At 40.5% G+C, this 22749-nt stretch overlaps 1 protein-coding gene across 1 annotated transcript in view; it reads left to right on the top strand.

The window, feature by feature from the left end:
- Nucleotides 1-22749, top strand: part of Bank1 (B cell scaffold protein with ankyrin repeats 1) — a 212615-nt gene that overhangs the window by 171737 nt on the left and 18129 nt on the right. Inside the window, exons 10-11 of the mRNA XM_050160095.1 lie at nt 2765-3070; nt 11898-11966. Coding sequence (XP_050016052.1) covers nt 2765-3070; nt 11898-11966 — 375 coding nt within the window. The remainder of the gene's footprint in view (nt 1-2764; nt 3071-11897; nt 11967-22749) is intronic.

The following is a 22749-nucleotide window of genomic DNA, read 5'->3' as shown; positions in this document are numbered from 1 at the left end:
CCTCTTCTGGCCTCTTTGGGCACTACATACACTTTGTACACATGCAGAAATACAAATACTCATACACATGAAATAAAAATAAGTGAATTTTGAAACCATAAAGTTGAGCATTACTGCCTTCCAAGAGCCTGTCTCTGGGAAGGCTCGTGTTTATCAGTATAAGCTGTGCTCAGGTTCTACACTATATTAGAAAAGCAAACCTGGGAGATATTTCCCTGGCTTATCCAACCTACATTCTTTGCTCAGCTTTTCTGGACCCCTTGGGAGAGTGGAGTTAGCACATTAAAAATCTGTATCAGAAGAAAGCAGGCTAGCAGTAGACTGGTTGCAAAATTCTACTGCATTGATTTGAAAATTTTAAATATTAAAAATGAAAATATCATCTTGGGTCATCATAATCTTATAACATAAGTCTTCATATACAATATGTTAGCTAAGAAACCTAATGCCACTATTTCATAAGTTTACCAGATACCTATGGCCAAAATTATAATCTTGGCTAACATATCTCCTGAAAAGTACCACATGTAAGAGGCAAAGACCTCCTCCCAAAAAACCACATTGCCTTAACTTAGAAAAATAACATTTGTTTTCTTTAATATTTTTATATTTTGTGTATAAACAATGCAAAGTAAATGGTTTCATAATAATATACACATTATATATAATTATTTTTATCATATTCATTCCCCATACATTCTTGTCTCCTCACTGGTCCCCTTCCTCTTGCCAATTGATCTCCTTTTACTTTCATATTTTTTAATTCATCTTTTCACCCATTGCAATGAAAAGTGAGTAGAAAAGAAAATGGCACTGTTAAGATATTTTTTATAAATTTTCAGGTTTTAATTTTATTTTTTATATCTATTGACTTCTTACTTTATGTGTATCAATGTTTGGTTGGCCTAAACAAACGTATTTGTGCTATGGCATGCCTGTTGGAACCCATAGGACAAGTGTTAAAGATGGCTGTAAGCCAGTATATGGGTTCTGGTACTCAAATCCAGGTCCTCTGCAATAGCAACAAGTACTCTTAGCCACTGAGCCAATTTGTAAGAAAATAGGCATCAAATTCGACGAGTGAGACTTACAGACATACTCATTAAATAAAGTCTTAATTTACATCACCAGGAAGCATCTTCCCACCTCCCCAACAGTCACAAGATTGAATTATCATTGTGACCCTTCTGCCACTCAGACACAAGACCGAGAGCCTAGAATTAGAATATGCCGCATCCTTCCAGGGTTCTTCTCTTTTCTATACACATGTGCCCCACATGTGCCCCATTATTTTACCAGTTGGAGTGATGCACTCACAGGAGTTAAATGAATTGTTTTTAAGTATACAAGCTGGGGTGAGAAAACTCAGACCCCACTCCTTAAAGCCAAGCACAGCCTGATGCTTTACAGGATAAGAAGTAAAATGTATGATTTCTAGCGTGAGCCCAACTTTAGAGAGAGTTGGAAAGAGAGGTGGGTGGGGAACAGCTCAGGAAATGGGTTCACAAAAGTGAGAGAGTTGGCACATTTTACTGCAAATGAAGTTCTGAGAAAGTCTTTCCCACACACTTAATCGGGTTTCACCCAGAGGCTGTCAGGGAAACAGAAGTCATGAAGTCGAACTCTCAAAAAGCCATGTTATTCGTGCAGAAAGAGGAGATTTTCAATGATTTCAAAGCTGTGCCAGACATATAGGAAATGAACAGTTCTTGGGTTAAATGAATCAGAAAAATATAGTTTGAGATGCTTTGGAAGAATGTCAGGGTCACCCCTCCCAGAACTACCAAAAGCAATTACTGAATATTTTTATAAAAAATACTCTTTCATGTAGTTCTATCAGCTGTATTTCCCCTGAGTGTCTAAGTTTCTCCACTAAAATCCCAACTGCATTAATTATTATCAGATGCAAACTACCCAACAGAAGCAAATTGACAATGAAAAAGTAAACAGTAATATCCACAGTCAAAGACCTTCTCATCGGCCTAGTCGGGAGCCACAGGTTATTTTAAACTTATTAATCAGAGCGTTTCATATGCTTGTCTACTTAACAACTGCCATGAAGATGTCTTAGCACATTCTTACAAAGCAGGGAAGTATTTTTCTGACTACGGATCCCTAAAAGATTCTGTATCTGTGACTGAATTCTAATCACATAACTAATCCTGAAGGCAGTGATTGCCCACACTGTTACACCAAGGCCTCCAGTTTGGTGTCATGTTTAAGTGAGGTCCGTATTTACCTGGGATAACCACGGCTTGCGCCTTTGAAAAAGTCAGTTTACCACAGCAGAGAAACACTTGCCAGGAAAGAAAGTGGAAGTATGTAAGACTGGTCCCTCATGTTATTTTCTGAGAACTCAAATTTTTGGTGAAATATTCAGTACAAGCAACAGAAAGGGAAGATGTCTTACTGGGGAAGAACATATCCTAGTTTCATGGTTAAAAACACCCCTTTTGGAGCTTGAAATATAGATTTTCAATTTTCTGATATTAAATATGTATCTAAAGTTTGAGAAATCATGATTTTTTGAAAACATATATTAAAGTCTTTGCTTTGCAGAACTAGCAACTCCAAGCTGTGTAAGTGGATCAAAGACCGACTTTTCTTTTCAAATTTTGATAGCAATAATAGGCATTTTACCAGAGACAGGCCTTTTTTCATGTTGTTTCAATGACATTTGAGTAAATTGATTTGAGAAACAGGAAATAAAAAAGCAAGACTATTGCATAAAATATAAGAGCAACCCTAAATGTTTCCTAAGCAGGAAAAATGGTGGAAAACCAAATGGAAAGAAGTCAGAACTGGTGTGATCTCAGCACAAGACAAGAGGCGAGAGAGGAGCCCAGCAGAGAAGAGAAGAAAGAGGATGAAGCACAGAACGCAGAGGAGGAGGAGAACCCGTATACATTTGCTGAGACCGATGACAATGAGTATGATCTGATACTGGCCAGCAAGAGTGTAAAGAAAAGAACTGGAAACCGGTCTTTCATTGTAAACAGGCCTCCTGCTCCCACCCCGCGGCCCACTCACGTCCCTATCAAAGAAGAAACAACACCTTACATAGCTCAAGGTAATGGTTCGATATCTCAAGATTTTTTTTTTCAACTTTCAAATTTTGTGTGAATGGATGTTTTACCTGTATGCATGTCTATGTACAGTGTGCACGCCTGGTACCCAGAGGCCAGAAAAGGGCATTGGATGTCCTGGAAATAGGATTACAGAGGATTATAAGCTACTGTGTGGGTGCTGGTACTTGATCCTAGGTTCTTTAAAAAAAGCCACCAGTAATTTTAACCATGTTCCCAGCCTCTATTTCTTGAATGTTTTCTAGTCCATGGCTTATGGGAGAAATTTGGGATGACGGATGAGGTAGAAAGTGGGGAAATTCGTGCTTTAAAATCCTAAAGGCTGTAAACATCTTTTCAAGTCACAGATGAGTTACATTGGCCCAATTTTTATTATGGCATTTTATTAATTCTAAGAATTTCATACGTGTATACAAAATTGTATTTACCCCCACTGCTTCCAGATCCACCTTCCTCCTCCCAACTTTCAAACTATTTTTCTTAATAATAATCTACGTTGTCCAATTTACGCTGCCTACGTATCCAAGTGAGTGGAACCAACAACTGGAAGATACCAAGTGCCGTACACTTATAGAAAACTGAGTCTTCCTAAAAGCCACTGCGTGCCAGTGGTTCCTTATTTAGGTGGGGGTCTTCTGAGTCCTCCCCTCCATGCTAGCATTTTGACTGATGAGATGTTGTACAGGTCTTGCTCGTGGATGCAGCAGTCTTGTCCTGCCCAGAAGATCCTGTTTTTCCCCAGTTTTCTTGCTCTTACAATCTTTCTCTTTCTTCTCCACAATGGCTCCTGAACGTTGGAGACAGAGGTAGCATACCTGTCCCTCTTGTGGCTGAGCACTCCACAATCAGTTAGTCTCTGCCTGTTGACCAGCTGTGAGTTTCTGTGTCAGCTATGCCATTCATTCCACGTAGAAACGCCTCTGGTTAGGGATGAGAGCTAATCTGTGAATTGAGATCATATAATCTCATTGAGATCATAGAGGGCAGCTTGATATTATGTCCATTTAGCAAAATAATAATAAAAGTAGGTTCACACCATAGGGCCTGTAATATCCCTAGTTCCTGGGCAGATTTAAAGTAACAAGGTAAACATTTCCTTCTTCTTACCTAGTTCTACAAAAGTCAATTAGAGGGAGAAAAAGAGAGTAGGAAATGTGGGTCATCTATTCAGAATGAGAAGTTGGTGGCTGAAGCTATAGCTTATTATGCAAGCATGAGGGCCTGAGTTCAAATCCCCAGGAAAAAGTCAAGCATTGGTATACAAGCCCAGAACCCCAAGATTAGGAGGTTTTTACCACATCGTTCCTAGTCCTCCCACTCAGGCAGGTCCACTAAGTGGAATGTCCATCATTTTCCAGAAGGTCATCCATTCCACTATCCATTCATCAGGAGAACACCAATTTGCACCATTCTTGATAGCTGCTAGACAGAGTGGCAGAAGGCTGTTGGCACACCTATAGTGTAATATAGCCAAAGAGTAAGCTGTAAGATAGAGAACTGAAGAAAACAGAATAAAGGATCCAAGTATATCATTTTCGAGAATAAACAGAGAAAAACCAGAGGGATGGAAGATGCTGTGTTGACATTGTAGAAGTGCCTTTGTGAAGATCTGACAAAGAATGACTTTGATATACTAATTCTAATGCTTCAGCTGCCATCCGGGATACCAATAGGAGGGGTAACAGAACAACGGGGCCTCACGGGCTGCTGGTCCTGCTTCCTAGCTTCATCACTGGGACAGTGCATCGGAACTCTCTTAGCATCAGCTCCCTTATCTGAAGTAACACTGGCCATGTGAACCTCTCAGGACTGCCAAGTAAGAGCTCACAGGGATTCCCTCCTATTGATATCCCGAGTGGCAGCCAAAGCTAAGGTACCTCAACGCATCACAGATTCTCCTTTGTGTCAGATGCTGTACTTTCTTGTCTATTTTCCTTGACTTCTGGCTATAACAGAACCAAAGAAATATATTGAACCCTTCTCTGCATTAGAATTAGTATATCAAAGTCATTTTTTTTGTCAGATACTTGGATTCTTTACTCTGTTTTAAAACAAATCAAGGAAAGAAAATGGTAGTCAGTACGGCATAGACAGACTGGTAATAGAATTCCATCTTAGATTGTGCACAGATGTGAACTCCTATTAGGGAAAGGTTTCAGCATCAGTGAATCATTTTTCATTCTCCCCTCATACAGTTAATAGAACAAAGACAGGACCAAGTCCATGCGGCTGATTTGGGGCAGAATATAATTCTCCTTTCAATTTGCAATTGCTCCTGGGGTATCCTTGGCATTTTGCAGTGACACAAAGTTGCATTTACGACCTTCTTGAGGGCATCTCAGCTACCAAGACCCTAAAATGTCAAGTACAACTCAGCTGTTCTCCTAAAATTTCCACTTACAGTTCACTTGTTCCTGAAACTGATTACATACAATGAATTGGGGGTAGGGAGAGTACTTGGTGAAAACTCTTGGGAAAATTAATTCCCGCTGTTGTGCATGTGACAGAGCAAAAGACCTTCTGCCTTCCTTAGTAAAGAAATAAATTCAAGTGGGTTAAAGTAGCTATTATGGCCAGAGCCTTGCAGCCCATTCTCTGCCTAGGTGACCTTATCCAAGCATTTAGTTTCAGGACACCATATGCATGTCACAGGTACTCTCAGAACATAGTGACATGGTCATCCTTCTGTTTATAAGGCTAGGGGTCCTTGTCTTTCCGGGTGAAGTTGTTTTCTTTCTCTGAAAGGGTGCTGGTCTAGCTCTACAAAGGAGCCATCATTATGACTGAGTATGTGCTGTTCATTGAACAGAAGCAATGTTGCTGTGTAACCTGTGTGTAATGAATTGTTCCCCTTGTCCTGAGAGCAGAACACCAGTCTCCTGGCTCGTTCACAGAGACACTGAGTGAAACCAGGGAGGACTTTCCAGGCCATCTCTTAGCATAGGGATAGAAAGAAAAAAAAACATATTGCCCTCATCTTCCAAGGGTTCAATTCCTTGATCATATAAAGGGGGCTAAAATCAAATTGGTGTGAACTGACATTACAGATTTGCATTTGTGAGCAAAATGAAAGAAAGCATCCTCAAGCCATTGGGGTTTTTCCCATTGTTCCATTTGTGTTTTTGTCTTTAAGATGTTGCTAAACTCTGTTGAACGTGTCTGTGGTAAGAAGGTTAATTGACCTGTGATAGTAATGACTCCCAGGCGTAACTTAGCGATGTCTAGAGAGATTTTGATTTTCACAAGTAGGATAGTGCTAGAGGTTCCGAGGAGGTAGATGACCATCCCACAATTTAACAATCAATTTTCTACAGCTACAGTCTAAAGCCTTTGCAGTATAGAATGTCAATAGTTCCAAGGTTGGCAAGCTCAGATCCACATGCTTGCCATTTTTAGCCAGAGGAAACATTAAATCTTTAGGTAATGGTCATTTAACAGCTACCCACAAAGACACCCCCTCTTCACGCATGCACACATGTACACGTGCGCACACACACTATAACTGAGTCACGTGATTAGAGAAGAGTGAGGGACTCTAAGGAGCTGTCACATATGAAGAATCCCCTGTGAAAAAAATTTTTCAGTAATTCATGACTTCCCTGAAGAGAGACAGGACTGAACTCGATGTCACCATGCACGCAGTGCTGGGTAACTTGGAGAAAATTGCACAACCTCAAATTCATCTTTTTAAATTTGTCTTTGTAACTTACTCATAATACCTGTTTTTCTGGGTTTCCATGAGAGTGGAAACTACACACGCTCTGTGGTTGACTCGGAGCAGTACACAAAGAACGGTTCAGATGATAGTTGAAGTTATTCTACAGACACAAGGTGAAGCCACCTCTCTTTCCCTATCAGTGCCTGCCGTCTGCTTCTCCCCTCACCTAGTTTCGTATGCATATATATTAGATTGCATGCTATCCAATGATATTCATCCGCTGCCAATGTTGAAAACAGCACAAATGGACATAGCCCTGCCTTTGGAAGTTTCCAATACCCATAGGGTGAGTTCTATAAGCATATTTAATATCTAATGGTTGTTCAAAGTTTGCATAACCAAATGGAATATAAAATTAGACTTTAGAAGCCCAGATCCTATGAACCTTTGAAAGACAATGAAACAAAACCATGACACCACTGGTCTCTAGCATGAAAGCATTTCCTGACACAGAGGGATGAAGAATGGAGAATTTCATTTGGATAATCCCAGAAGATGAACCAATAGGTAAACTTCTAATAGTTTTAAAGGCTACCAGTAGCTTCCATACCACCTAAGCCATTTTTCTTTGAAATGAATGAAAAATTAATTAGGTTATCACTCAATTAATAGTTACTCATAACACCTTCTAACTGCATAGAAATGAGTTAACAAGTCAACATGCTTCTGGGTAAGCAGCATGTTCCATATGTGTTGATTCCCTGGTAACCGGAAAAGGAATGCCTACCCAGGGATGCATGGAGCCTCAGCAAATAAACTCACTGTCATGGCCTCAAGCTGTCAGTTCCACAAAACATCCCATTTCTTCCAGAATCTACCAGCTTTCTATATAGGAAACATTTTTGAGTAGAAACATTCTTGTTTGTATAAACTAAATGTTCAAATAGAAAGTTTGTTTTCTGTCCCCTCCCCAATTAAGTTGCTTAAAGGTGGAGGAAAATTTGATTGTGACATTTTTCTGTGCAGAAAGAGGATTTTCACACTAATCTACCAATCAAGCTCAAATTTCTGTTACAAACAGAAAAGAAAATGGATGGATTTTTTTTTTTCCTTAAGGAGCTAAGCATCTACAAACACCACCTTTGTGATTCAGTCTCTCCACCATTTACCTTCAGGCCGTTCCTTGCTTTCCACTATGCTCTCTCTGCCAATCTCAAAAGGAAGATGTACCACCATTCACGACCATGTGTACATTTTCCCTGAACACCCGAGCATCGTTTCCATCTGCATGAATCTGCATGCTCCTGGCAGGTGAAATAGCCATGGTCACGTTCCCGTTCTGATGGGCTGGCCTGTGCTGATTAACCATCCCAGATAGTGAGGTGGACCTAACATCAGCACGGCTAAATGGCTCGAGCTATCCAAGTGTTTGCACTCTCTTGTAGAGGCTCTGTTTCTTTTCTAATCTTCAGATGAGTCTCTGGACCATCCATGGTGTTACAGCAGCTTTTCTCACCCTCAGTAGACACTTTCAGAAAAGGGTGGACTGTTGATACTTTTTTATTTTCCCTTCTTGCCTTTTCCTGAGTAGCCTTCACATAGCACACGGTGGGGAAACAGAAGGGGAAATAGGGCTGCAGGGACTGCGTTTGAAACCTTGTCTTCCTGCCTGCTTGCCTCTCTCCTCTCTCATCAGCATGTACTAAGAGCATGTTTGACTTCTGTCTGAATGAACACAGGGAAAAGTACGAAGGTTTGGGAACTCTGATATACCTGTGCAGCCCCAGGACCTTGTTTATACAGCTCTGGGCTGTATCTAAGGACAGATTGTCTAGGAGCTCATCCCCTACCCTGTAAGGTCAAGACGCAGTGCAGATGTGTAAGGCTTCCATCCCCCACCTGCAATGGGCACAGAGCATCATGGATTTATGACTTGTACTTACTTCTTCGTGAATGACATCAGCTTAGCCACTTAGACAATAATGCTGAGGGAACTTCTTCCAGTTTTCCAGAAAGGGGCACTCTGGATGAGTTCTTACATCTCAGGAGACTCTAAATGAGGCTGACACAAGGACTGTTCCTGCTGAACAGCCTGGAAAGACAAATTGTGAAGAGAACTTGTTCCATTTCACCCTTCCCTCCTCTGCTACTTCTGCTTTGATTAACATTTTTGAATATTTAATACTATGCTAATCTTTCCATTCAATGTCATTTATATTCTGCAAAAACCTTTACAGAAGTCATTTTTACCAATATTCAAAATAAATGATGGTGTCGTTTGGGACATTTGTATTATTTAGGATAATTTTAAACCCCAAAAACTTGTTTATGTTTTTGTTTTTTTCTCTATTGACTTTTTTTGTTTAAAAGTAATGACAAGATAAATACTGCATTGGTCTTTTGTCTTTTCAAATTCTAATTGTAGGTAGAAAGAGAAAAATAAGATTTCATTGTACAAAGGTTAGTCAGATTGGCATGTCATAATTGCATTGGTAGCATCTTTGGACATGGGCCAGGTGCAATGTAGTTGAGACAGTGTTATCCAAGAATTCAAGCACAGAGGGTCATAATTTGTGTGTGTATGTGTGTATATAACCAGTAATAATATAGTTTTATATATAATATATTAATATATATTACATGTATTTTATATATAATATATGTTATTAATATATAATATATTAAATATATTTTTATTACTGATCTACAGTTTAACTTTCTGGTTTTTCTTTTAGTCTAAGCCTTCTGATCACAAATAATAGGTCTTTCCTTGTGGCCATTCTGTATATGAAAAATGCCTCTGAACTTTAAAAGCAATGAGAAGACTTTTTGCTAAGTCTGGATTTTTGTAAGGATGTAATGGCATCATTTCATAAGGATGTGTGGGAGGGGAAGCATGGGAGCAGCGGCAGGTGAGCTAAGGAACTCTAAGGCAGATGAGATATTAAGGGGACCTTAGTCCTGTATCCTACTGCCTACCTTCCACCTACAGCTCCGTTATCTGCGCGTTCTCACTCCACCACCCATCCCAGTGGTCCAGCCTCAGCTCCAGGCTCATCCTGATACAAACCTAGAGGAATCACACTAATGCAGAGTGACTGTAGGACAGCATTAACTCCGTGTGACATGGGCCAAATGTGCTGCCTGCAGGAGGCATTCCCATAACATATCCAGGGTCAATGCAATTGGGATCAAATTCATACCAAGAAAGCTGAAAAGAGAAGTCCGCTTTCAGATGCTCTGCAGCTCCAAACCTCAGTCAGATCCATGAAATTCACAGACAGCATGCAGCTTAATTTGGAAAGATTCTTGCTGCATTTGCCGTTGTGTTCAAGTCATTTCTCATATTAATAATACTGGCTACTGTTTTTCAGCCGTAGACACTCTCCGCTACATCTTAACAGTATTAGCGAAAACATTGGCTGCCTGTTATTATTGTATTTAATTGAAACTGAAGAACTAGCTGATGAAAACACCAAGTATGGCTTGGAAAAAAAATCTAACATCCTCAAGTATGTAGTCGCCTGCCATATATGCCTCAGAGTACTTCATTTAGGAAAAAAAAAAAAAAGCCACAAACCCTGAACATACAAAGAAAACTGATTCTCAACAAGAGATATTACTTTATATGCATAATTTTTCTCAAATGCATCATATTGGAAAGTATATTCTCTTCTCCAGAGGACATGGAGAGGAATAATCTTTTAACTTTTTATCTAGATATGTGATTAATGTTTATTTGATTTGGGACATTTGTTTTAAAAATATGTGTTCTTAAACTGGGCAGTGGTGGTGCACGCCTTTAATCCCAGCACTGAGGAGGCAGAGGCAGGCGGATCTCTGGGAGTTCGAGGCCAGCCTGGTCTACAAGAGATAGTTCCAGGACAGCCAGCTAGGGTTGTGACACAGAGAAACCCTGTCTCACGTGTGTGTGTGTGTGTGTGTGCTTGATTATTTCCATATATGACTTTGATAGTAGAGTGCTTTAACAAGCCATGGCAGAACTCCATGACAATCACTGAGGTGTCTCCCCAGGTCACAGTGGGCGAGTGCCGTGCAGTTGTCTCCTTGTCCCCGTGTGCCTCAGTTCCATTTTATAGGAAGATCCTGCTGAGATACCAAGAAGAACAAGAAGACAGCCATGCTCCTGGAACTCCTCCCAGCCTCCCTCTCTAACTTTAAAAGGGAACAGTTACTAAGTGGGAGACGCAGCATCACTGTATAAGGGGGAAGCAACAAACTGAAGGCCAAGGCTTAAGGGGCTAAATCATCTCTCAGCTAACAACTCGGGGATCGTTTCAAACTTCACTTAGCCCTTTTACAAGCTGCTTACTTCCTCATCTATAAACAAATGAGGCTGGACTAAATCTCCCAGGCCTATTCGAGTTCCCAAACCCCATAATTCAGAGTGCCCATAAAGAAATAAATGTAACTCCGGATGCTCATTTTCCAAAAGTGGAGCAGTAAAGGATCTGGTCTATTTCATTAGCAAATACCAGAAAGTACCCAGAACTTTGTGGGTGCTTAATAAATATAAAACGCTGATTTTACCTTTCATCTGCAAAATAGGGTGAGTAATGCTGACTTAATTCCCAGAATTTTGTGTGAGAAATAATAAATGAGAACAAAGCACTTTTCAGATAATGAAGTAATTCAAACAAGCTGCTTTAATAGGTCTGAGGTCTGGGTGGATGGCGCAAGAGTAAAGCGCCTGTTTTATTATTACATCTGTGGAGCACAACAGGGTTTGCTCCACTTTAAGAAGAAACAATAATTGGCCTTGCTTATCACCCACATGCCAGTTTGGGTAGTTTCTATGCAAATGGATTCTTCATGTGAATTTAGCATTGATCGCTTGTAACCAAATCAAGATTTTATCTCCACCTGATGTCAAAAGGGACTTGGCCGGAGTAAACCAGTGAAGGGAAGCATTCCATCAGTGTCACAGGACTTTGTCTGAAGAAAAAGCTTCCCAAAATTACTGATTAACTGTGCAGATGAGGAGATTACAATTTTAATAATCCTTATACTCAGAAATGAATACAATTCAGATATTGTTACTAAGGAAAATGATACATTGCATTCTGCTTTCATGGTGTATTTCATATTCCTAAAGCCTTTGTCTAATAAATTTTATGTATTTATTTTTATAGTGTTCCAACAAAAGGCAGCCAGAAGACAATCTGATGATGATAAGTTCTACAGTCTCCCCAAGAAGCCAGGTATTGTTGTTAAATTCAATCTATTTAATAATCTAAATAAGATTTGAAGGAATCTTGGGAATATGCATGAAGTCTCATAAGTCATATATAAACACTGAGTTTGATTTTGCTTTGAAGTTTGTATCTTATTGTAAGACAGCCCTGCCATAATGAAATCAATGCAATGTAATCAATTTAATTAGCAAAAGCAGAAAATATCCCTCGTCGTATTGCCTGTGGTGCCGCTATCAGTGCACCAGGAAGGAGAAGCAAGACAAATTCCATACTGTGCAACAGAGCCCCTCCTTTTATGGATATGTAAGTGGTGCCTCCAGTAGAATAGCTCGGGTATTTTTACCCAAGTAGAATTGGGTGAATGGGCTATGAATGCCGAGCAAAAATCAAACCATTTCCCCAATATAGTCTTGTCTTGAGCATTTGATTCAACACATTGTGAACAATAATTTATCATGCAGAGTAGAGCTACAGACTACTATAGTCACACACATGATTCGAACAGGTGGAACATTTTTGCTTCCAGTATTCACTGGGATATTGGTCTTTCTCAAGGAAAGACGCTAGCAGACTATTGATTACAATTCTTTTACATTAATCGAGAATGAATAAATGTTCAAATAAAGAAAACTGACATAAAAGTCAGTTGACACAGAACTTAGGTAGCTGGGTTTGGTAATCTGTCACCTTGAGACTGGTAACCCAGACCTTGAGAAAGAGACATTGAAAGAGAACCATAAAATCGCTTCACAGCAGCCCCTATAGGCCGCATCTCCTTTTGTGCCATTGAAGGGGCAAAAGTCAGAATGTACCAACTTTTAACACTCACTGAACAGTATTCAGCATAGACCCTCAGTGGACCTGCTCTTAGGATGCTGTGAGTGGTCCCATAACAAAGCTGTATTCTTAGATTAATGACTATCGCTCATCACTTCAAGTGGCATTTCTCATGGCAGCTAAGTTGTACTTAGATTGTTCTATTAGGAAGCATGGTGCTTGAACAGAATACATGAGGAAGGCGAACCTCTACTCTTCTATGAACTAGTTACACATACTGCCTGTAAATCTATATGCAAAATACCATTCTCTTTAAAGGGCAATTCTTCAATGTTTTAAGCATGAATTTAATAATTTAGTCATGCCGTGGTTTAGATGTAAAGTGTCCCCCACAGGTTCCTGGGCTTCAACACTTGTCTCCAGCTGCTACATGGAGGCAACAGAGAGTGGGGCATGGCTAGTGAAAAGAGATCGTATGGGTGGACTTTGAGGTTCATAACCAGCCCAACCTTTGGCACGAACTCTCTCTACCTCTTGGTATTCTGAGATGTGGCAAACTATACTGCAAAGCCCTGTAATCACAAACTCATCTGCCTCAGCACCCATCCATGCTTTTCCCACCATGGGAAAACTATGAGCAAACAATAAGCCTGTTCTCCCTGCACTTACTTCTGTTGGGCATTTTCAACAAGAAAAATAATTAATAAGGAAAGTTGGTAGTGAAAGTCGTGTGCCTCTAGTAAACCTGACCATATACTTCATAAGCCTTTGGTGGAACTAGGAAAAATGTGGAGGAGTTTAGGGCTGCAAGCCAGAGAAGCCCTGGAGTACTATCCAGGGAGAGTAATGAGACTTCCTGGTGGGAGTACAGAGACCATAAAGTCGATAGAAATACAGACAGAAAAGGCCAGACTGGTGAGGTTTTAAGCAGAGGCAAGTGATTGAACTAGAGGATATTCGATTCATGAAGCATTCTGGCAAAGCAGCTACCCATGTCCTGAAAATGTAGGTGAGCCTGAATTCAAAAGTAATGAACTATGGTTGGTGGAGGAAATTTCGAGGCAAACATCATGTAGGATGCTGCATATTTACTCAGTGTCTATATCTGGGTTTACAGTAACAGAACAAAGGCTTGGGGCAATGACGAGCACAGTTGAAGAGATGGACACTTTGTACTGGAACAATAGAAGTGATGCCTTGGTGGAAAGACCCTACGCAACAAAGGCCTCCAAGTATAAGACTGAAACCCAGTTTTTAAAAAGTCATTTTAACAGAGCTCCTGAAAAGGGGAGTTGAGATCCTGAATAGGATCCCATACCTTTAAATGGGTTCCCTTGAAAATATCTTCCTAAGGAAATTAAGTCACACATGCACTTAGCAACCACAGCCATGATCTAAGTGGGCCAGCATTCATCTTGACCTAACAAGCAAAATTCAGCATTATCTGCCTAGAGCTGATGGTGTGACAGGCAGTAGAAAGCAAGAGTCAGAGTTATACAGGTCTGTACTAAGGTTCCAGAATGGCCCTGAGGTCACATACTGTGGAACAGGGACCGAGTACCTCCATAGTAGAACCGCTAAGAAAGCTATGTGTGAAATCTAAGTTGGAATGCAGACCCAAGGGTGCTGGAGAAATAAGGAGTGTGGAATGTCTTCCAAAAGAGCCTGCATCCACTAAGAGGACCCAGGTCACATAAGAGCCCATGTGTGCTGAAAGCAGCTGATGGGTAGGAGTGGGTCTCTCAGCAGCTCCATGTGAAGCTGTAAGGTTTGAGGTTTGCCCTACTGGGTTTCAGTATTGCTTTGCTCACGACTTCCCTACTGTCCTCCCTCTCTTCCCTTTTGGAATCAAGTGCCATTGTCTGTTGGAGGTATCCAGCTTGCTCTGTGACATTTACAAAGGCTCACATCTGTGAGTTTGCCTTGAGTCTCAGAAGAGACTTTGTAATTGTGAACGGTATCCATACTGATGCAGCTTTTGAAGTTGGATTGATTGCAATTTGTGTTCATCAATAGCTACCAGCCAGTGGGGAATTAGGGCCAAATGTTACCGTGTGAGTATAGAATGTTTTCCCGCAGGTCCCTAATTGATTGTGCTGTTGGAGGAAACTGTAGAAACTTGAAAAGCTTGTAAAACATGGCTGATGGAGGTAGGGAAGTTGGTATAGCCTTTGATGATTGGACACAACCCTACTTCCAGGCTAAGCTTTCTCTACTTCCCAGTTTTCTGAAATACAACAAATCATGACATACGTGTGTCTCCATGGCCTTGAGCCATGCTTCAGCCCCCATGCCTTTCCTCCCATGATAGACCATGCCTCCTCAACCTCGAGCAAAAAATAAACCTTGTATCTTGCCATTTGTTTCTGTCTGTCACAGTCATTAAGAGGTAGCTAACGTAAGGATGGATCATGGACCTTTGAAAGTCTGTTTGTCCCTTTGCCTTGCCTTTATGTCTCTCAGGGAATAAATGTAAAACTCCAGGAGAGGTCTTAGTACACTTAGGAGCCCAAGAGTTCTTAAAGATTTAAACAAAACTGATTACTCCCATCTGGACTCCCACACATAACTCAAAGTTTTATAAATAATAAAGAGGGGAGGTGGGTGTCTTGAGCTCTTTCAGAGAAAAAAAATTCCTAAGTATTTTTTATTATAAATTATTCAAATATCATAGTTATAATTCAGTTCTGTTAGCATTGAAGGTGAGATCTGGAAATGTCAGGATTTCTCCTTTCACAGGAGAAAAAAGATGGTAGAGACCTGGGGAGCACCTGTTCTTAGCAGTTGGCTATCTGTCCGTCAGTTGGCCATCTGTCTATCCCACAGAAGGCAGTTTAAGAAGAGCTGAGGGTTTCCCTTCAACATAGAAGGACTGATTTATGTTCCATGCTGTATACAAAGAAACCGTTTCCGTGCTGGGATAAAAGGCTAGAGAGAATGGAGGAAGGAAAGACGTTTTATAATGAACCTTATTGATAATGTGGTGGTTTATTATTTTATACACTTGGTCATATACGACTTTTGCTTCAAAAAAGTCAATTTTTATTAAACTTTTTAAAGGCATCTCTGGAGTCTCAGATACTAAAAAAATGTCATATGTTATTTGATTTTTTTTCGTTTTGATTGTTGGATCCAACTTATTTGTAGAATTTTAAATTAGTCACAGTAGGATATTCCTTTACTCTTAGACATCAAGAATTTACCAGAATAGAACAAAATATTGTGCTACTTCTAAAAGTAAAAGAACATCAGATCTTAAGAAGTTTTCTTTTTTTCAAAATCTGATGACTGTAACCTCCAGGAAAATCAGTTTTCAGCATGATCAAAAAAATAATTAGGATCGTCATAAACATCCTGGGTAATTAGAAGGCATTTATATTATTAAGAATTTTCTTTAATGTAACAAAATGTCTGAGCAACCAAGCTGGGAGGCAGATTTATCTGGTCCATGGTTTCAGAGGTTTCCCTCCTTCATATAGGGAGAAAGACCCTACATGAAGATTGGGAGAGCAGAGCAGTTCATGTCATGGCTGCCAGGAAGCACAGAGAATGCCCTGCTCCTTCCAGATTTCCTGTACTTTGTAAAATTGAAATCCCACCCCTAAAACAGCACCCACACCTGAGGAGCAAGCACGCAATGTGTGATCCCGTGAGGAACATTTCACATTCAAACCATCCAGCCATTCTTCTTGACGCTGTTTTGGCATTATGGAAAAAAACTGCATCTTACCGTTCTCAGAGCATCCTTCAGCCATCCTGGGATCTCATCAGGTCATAGAAAAACAGTAGATGCTTCTCCAATGCTGATGTCTGTGGAGGATAAAGAAGGGAGGGTTGTGAATTTGTTCATGAGTTAAGATTTTCTAGGGGACCCAGAGGCTCCCTAAGAAAGGGTTAAATCATGTATTTCTTCCACTGTGTGCTGGAAGGGAAAAGAACACACAAGAGCCCACTCTTTCCCCCACGGAAAGCGAAAGCATTCCAGAATCTCTAGGGTGAAGATTGCCAAGGGGTTGCCAGGAAGTTACATTATTGCTGAGCCAAGGAAGTTTCCTGAGGAACAGAAAGAAAAAAAGAAAAATAAAACAGAATTATTGGCACCATTTCTGTGGGAACTCAAAGGAATTCCTGGACTCCGATTTTACATCTTGAGAAAATATGAAGGGAAAGTGCTAAGGACTGGGAAGTCACAGGTAAACATTTTCATCAAAAAGCAGTTCTAAAGTCAGTTTTCCCAATTTGGTTTCAAAATCCAAAAATGCCAAGGAATGGTGCCACAGATAGAAAGTGCTTCCGGTCCACTCCATTTCTTCCCTGAGCCCCAGTGAGCCCCAGGAGCAGCCAAAGGCGTGTTCATCGTGGCTACAAACCAGAGGAATTGGTCTTGTTGGCATATTTGGAGCCTGCAGAGGTTCTGAAGTCAGAGTTTTGCTAACCACACTCACCAAGGACTGATTCATTGGTGAGATTCTCACTAGCATTTCTGCGTCCCTTGGGTGTAAGCTAAACAACAAACATTTCTATTAAATAAGCTTGTAGGTATCAGGCAAATGGTCTATGATCAAGAGGCAACTACTTCAAGGATATGGACACAAAATTAGACAATCTGCGATCTGAGAATATTATCTGTTTCCTAGACTTGTTTCTGTTGCACTTTTCTTTACATGCCAAGACCAACTCCATTTTCTGTCCCCACTACTGTTTTACTGCAAGTAAGAAACACAGCAACCAATGAGCTGAAATATTAACAAAGAGCCTCCCTGATCATGAGACTCTCCCATAATCTGTGTGCCTCTCAGTTCATTACTGGACCACATGAAGGATGCCCTGGTGCTGTACGTCAGGATAAACCATAATTTACAGGGGCATGTTGGTAAGCGTATGCCCGTCCTAATCAAATGTTTAGGGCAGAACCCCCCCCCCCAACACACACACACACACACACACACACACAGATTTAGATGAACATGAGAACTTCCAATTTTTGATTGCCTAAACCTTATTCATATCCGGTATATAAATATAAAATTACATATATATTTGCCACATACAACTTTCACATTGTAATTCTTTCCATGTAGATTTTTATGTTTGATATACATTTCTTTAAAGTCATAATTCAATCTGAAAGAGTCTTCATGATAATGAGAATTATTTCAGTGTATTTAATAATCAATCACTAAGACATTGCTTAGTGACTCTGTGCTTGCCTTCTATGGGCTTATAGCTTTGGAACCCCTGGCATGATCTCAGGCAATCTACAGCATCGTTGCAGGCCTGACTTTTGGTGGGGTTTGAATGCCCATGGAAAAGATTCAGTCAGGGCACATGTTTTTATGTGTTCTCAGAGTGCACAGTGCTGGGCAGTTTGATTAATGTTAAATAGTAAAATTGTCTTTAAGCAGGAGACCTGGGAAAGCATGGAAGGGATTACTCTTATGTGGGGAAAAGAGACCGCTGAGCCTCGTGGTGATTCCGTCAGGCTGTTCTTGCCTGGATATATTAAATAGAAAAACGGGAAAACTGTCAACATGTGGTCATTTGTAATCCATAAAAGAATAATGGCTTCAGCTGCCTTTTCCGGTATAACTTATATTTTCATTTGTCATATTGCTCACAAAAGAGCATTTTTTCATTGTTATAGTTACACCTGAAAATTTTTTGTTCAGTTTCTGAGTTCTTGCCTAAAATGGACTCTGCTAGCAGTGCGCATTGCAAAACCTGAGAAATACAGAATCCCTAATAATAATAAAGACAGAAGCTAAAAATTGTTTGGAAGAATCTAGGGATGGTACCAAATTTTCTAAAATGATTGAGAAAAAAAATCAGTGTCAACAATACACCCCTGAAGTCTGTGAAGCAAGGCAGCTATTTTCCCATGAAAGAGGGAGGGAAGCTGTTCAATCCCCCCCTCATCCTAGAACCCAAGATATCACTCTCTTCAAGGACTGACGTTAAAATACTATTCTCCTCTTCAGCTTTTGTGGCTGCGTGTGCATGAAGCACCCTCTAGTAGATGGCAGACAGTGAGAAGGCATGAGAAAGAGGTTTATCTGTGAGTTGGTTGTTTGTGCACAGGCAGGAATTTATTCCCAGTAAATCATGTTCCTTTCTATGTGGAAAAGCTGTGCACCTAAGGACCTTATTTGTGTGCTGCCTCTATCAAAATCCTCTCCAGTCTTAGATCTGAACACAAGAAACAAATCCAAAGGTCAGTTAAACACACTAAGTGTCTTGGTGAGCAATGAGCTTGCCAGACATGTTTTTATATACCTACAATCCTGGAAAACTGATGAGAGCAGGTGGAGGAGTCCAAGGTCAACCTGAACAGCATCATCACGGTAGCCTGTGCTACCATGTCTCACAAAACAATATCAGGAGGGAGAGATAAGAACCCCAAACTTAAAATACGGGTTTTCTTGAATTGAATTTCCACTTATTTAAAACTTAAGTATCCAACTTGTTTAGTAATAGACACTCGAAGACAACTTGTAGGAGGCAAGAAGAGAAGGCGGGAAGTGTCGGAAGATAAAGAACTCGTATGTAAATTAAATAAAAAGCAACATCAACAGAGTCGGGGATTACGATCAGACAAAGATAAAGACAAAATAGGTTAGTAACATCTAGGGAGAAGACACAATGAGAGTAATTCTAAAACTTTAAGGAAAGGTGTTGTGGGTGGTGAAGAAGCAAAAACACACCAGAATGCAGCACCAAGCCGTGCACAGTAACTATTGCTGAGGAGTCTACTATTGTCTGATAATCATCTCTGTTCTTAGTACTGTGGTATCCTTTACGTGACAGGAGAAAACTTGACTTAAAAAAATGAAGTGATAAAAAAATACATATGCATCTCTCAAGGAGATGTGGATGCTTTGTTTAGAGTTTATAAATAAATCTACAGTCCAAGTATCTCTCAGCTTATCCTGTGGAACTTGGTTTAGGTGCCTACCAGTTCTCAAGCTCATTAACAAAAACAGCCAGATTGTAATCTGGCCATTGGCTAAGGCATTATTACCAAGGGGTTCTTTGCAATGTTACAAATTAATTTGCTGTGAAAATGTAGTATGCACCATGTCTCAATCTTTTTACCATGAGAAGAGAAGAAAGGGCTGTGGTGATCACTCGTAGGAAACATGCTTCTGGTACACGCATGGACCTGAGTTTGGATGCCTGGCACCGCGTAAAAAGCTGGGTAGAAAAGCTTATCTGCGATGGCAATGCTAGGGGCACAGAGACAGGCACATCGCTGGAGCCTGCTGACCAGGCAGTCTAATCCAAAATGGAAACTTGTGGATTAGACTCAGCGAGAGACACTGCTTCAAAAATTAAGGTGGAGAAGCAATTGAAGAGATCTGACCTTGACTTCTTACCTCCGTGCATACGTGTACCCGTAGGTGCGTGTGCGCGCTCACACACACACACACACACACACACACACGGAAGAAAGGAAGAGGGAGGAGGAGAGAAAGATGGAAGAGAGAAAGACAGTTGGAAAAGGGGAAGGGGAAGTGGAACAGAAGAGGAAAAGAATAGGTAAAAATGGACCAGAATGGTTTTCTACAGTGTGGGGTACCTGCAGTGCATACCCCTCAAGGACCAGGATAGTATGTGCTCCATTGGGAAAGCCTATTTTCCTTACTATACAATCAATATAATATCATTACAGAAAACTGTATATTGAAAGAAAATACTCTCTTCCCAATAATCATTTTTGAACAGTATGAATTTTTCCTGTGATACTTGCTTTTCTTCTGTGTGTCTGTTTTATCATGTATGTCCTTGTCACTATAGCATAAGCCCTTGCATGGGACTGTCCTCATTTTTACTATGTTCTTTGTAATGACATGATATTTATCAAATATATGTTTCATATTCAATATTGGTCTTGTTATCTAACAGCAAGGCTAATTAAGTCCTTTCTTTTTCCAAGTTTTAGTAAGAAGCATTCTAGTCAGTCACTCCCTACCAGGAACTCAGTGCAACACCTTCTGACCTGTTCTACAGATTCAAAAAGATTGAGTATAATAGGTTACTTATTGTTTTTGTGGACATTATTCAAGTCAAATGAAAAAATACTAAAAAGAAAAAATAAAGGGAACCAAACCATTCGTCTGTGTGAGGCTTTTACAGTAAGTGACCAACAATGGTTTCAAACATGCAGCTAGCAGGATGACAAAAGCTTTTTGATGGAAATGATGTAAAGATCACACTAAGTCTTCTAAAAGTAAACAGAAACAGAAAAATTGGATGGAAGAAACACTTGCCCTTACAACCTGCATTAAATGCTAACCTTGATGCCATAAAAGAGCCTATCAGCATTGCCAAGGTCTGCGGGGCCTACGTTTAGAATAATGAGCCTGCCTTGAATGAGAAGGTAGTAAAGTTTCCAGATCATTTTTCTTTGGAGCTTGTCATGCTTAATAATAATTGATCAAGCCAGGTGCTTTATTATATTTCATATGAGAGGGAAAAGCAGGTTTGTTGAAAATTAGTTTGTCCACAAGCTTTTTTTTTTTGTCTCACTTTTAGGACTTGAAATTGGAGACTTTTTTTTATCTTTTTGTTTTATTTATGGGATTGCAAAGGACCAAAACATATTTCTTTCTGCACTGAGGTCATCTTATTTACAATTTAAAAGTTAAGAGTTTGAAATGAGATGGAGCCATTGAAACGAATATTGTTAAAAGGATTCAGTTCTTTATTAACTTGTACGTGGAGGGGTGAGGGGGTCACAGTATGGGTGTGGTTACCGAACAACATTCTGGAGTCCCTTCTGTTCTTTTACCTTACATGGGTCTCAAGGGTCATATTCATGTTTCTAGACTTGGTGGTTAGTACCGTTACCTAATGAGCCATCTCAACACCCCCAAATGCAGTATTAATTCAGTGGAACCGGTATGTGGAGCAAGATTGATTGACACTTTCCTAGGAATGGTTTACTGGAGATACCTTCTGCGAACACAGAAAATGTAGCTGCAGGGGTTACTTGAGATAAAAATGGATTCTGGCTTGGGCAAAAGGATGGCAGAAGTGCAGTGATGGTTAAATGGTATCGCGTTTAATAATGATGCTGTCCTCCTGCTCTGGCAGGATGGTGCGTAGATGCCACAGGCCCCTGCATCTCAGGAGCTGAATTTGTATGGAAGCCTATACATGGTGAGGAGTAGGAAAAGCAAGATCTCACCAGCTCTTTGTGCTTCTGGCTGCTCAACCAGCTAGCCGGCTGACTGGCTGATGCTCTCCATTTCTCCTGGGATTCTGGGTTCTGTCATCCCTGCAGGAGGATTTAGAGTGTAGAATCTATTGACATCTTGTTAGTTCTGGGGCAATAAACTTCTGAAAAGGGAAGGAAGTCCCTCTAGGCAACCAGAATGACTGGCCATGGAGATGATTTAGATGCAAGGAATCCATCCAGCAGACTCCTAGTTCCTAGTCCTGGACTCGCTGGGAGAGACTCTCCCAAGTCTGAAATGGGCGTTAGGGGTCAGTCCACACAGTCTAGACCTGAGCACCCTTCAGGAAATTAAAAGGACTGCCTAGAGCTTAAAATGTCTTTCTTCCAGAAAAAAAAATCTTTTTCAATTCCATCAGTGACCTCACTGCTAGACAGGAGNCGCTCCCCCCCCCCCCCCCCCCCCGTCTCCCAAATCTTTGATGCTATGTTTGATGATCCAGTTTCTTCCTTTTTTGAAGGATTCTTAAGGATTAGTGCCCTTTGCCCCAGGGCTAAGTAACGAAATACTAGCTGAACAGGATGTTTTTCTATCCTTCTGCACTGGGCATATTGAGAAGTGCCAGCTGGTTAAGAATGTGCTTTTCCTGAGACATCGCAATGAGCATGCCGGACTTGACGGCAGTACATAAAAGAGAAGTTGCAGTCTCACATGAGTCCCGAGCCCAGGCAGGTGGCACAAATGTGTTGCCACTTGGTAACAGGGATTGAGGCGGTCTGCAAAGACCATAGCCTCCCCCAGAGACAAGTGGCTCTATTCATGTCTTTGGATACCAC

Source organism: Alexandromys fortis, unplaced genomic scaffold, assembly GCF_014885135.2.
Source record: "Alexandromys fortis isolate MF-2015 unplaced genomic scaffold, M_Fortis_MF-2015_v1.1 scaffold_19, whole genome shotgun sequence".
NCBI classification, from domain to species: domain Eukaryota; kingdom Metazoa; phylum Chordata; class Mammalia; order Rodentia; family Cricetidae; genus Alexandromys; species Alexandromys fortis.
The sequence above is the reverse complement of the archived record's forward strand: the minus strand, read 5'-3'. Positions and strand labels throughout refer to the sequence as shown.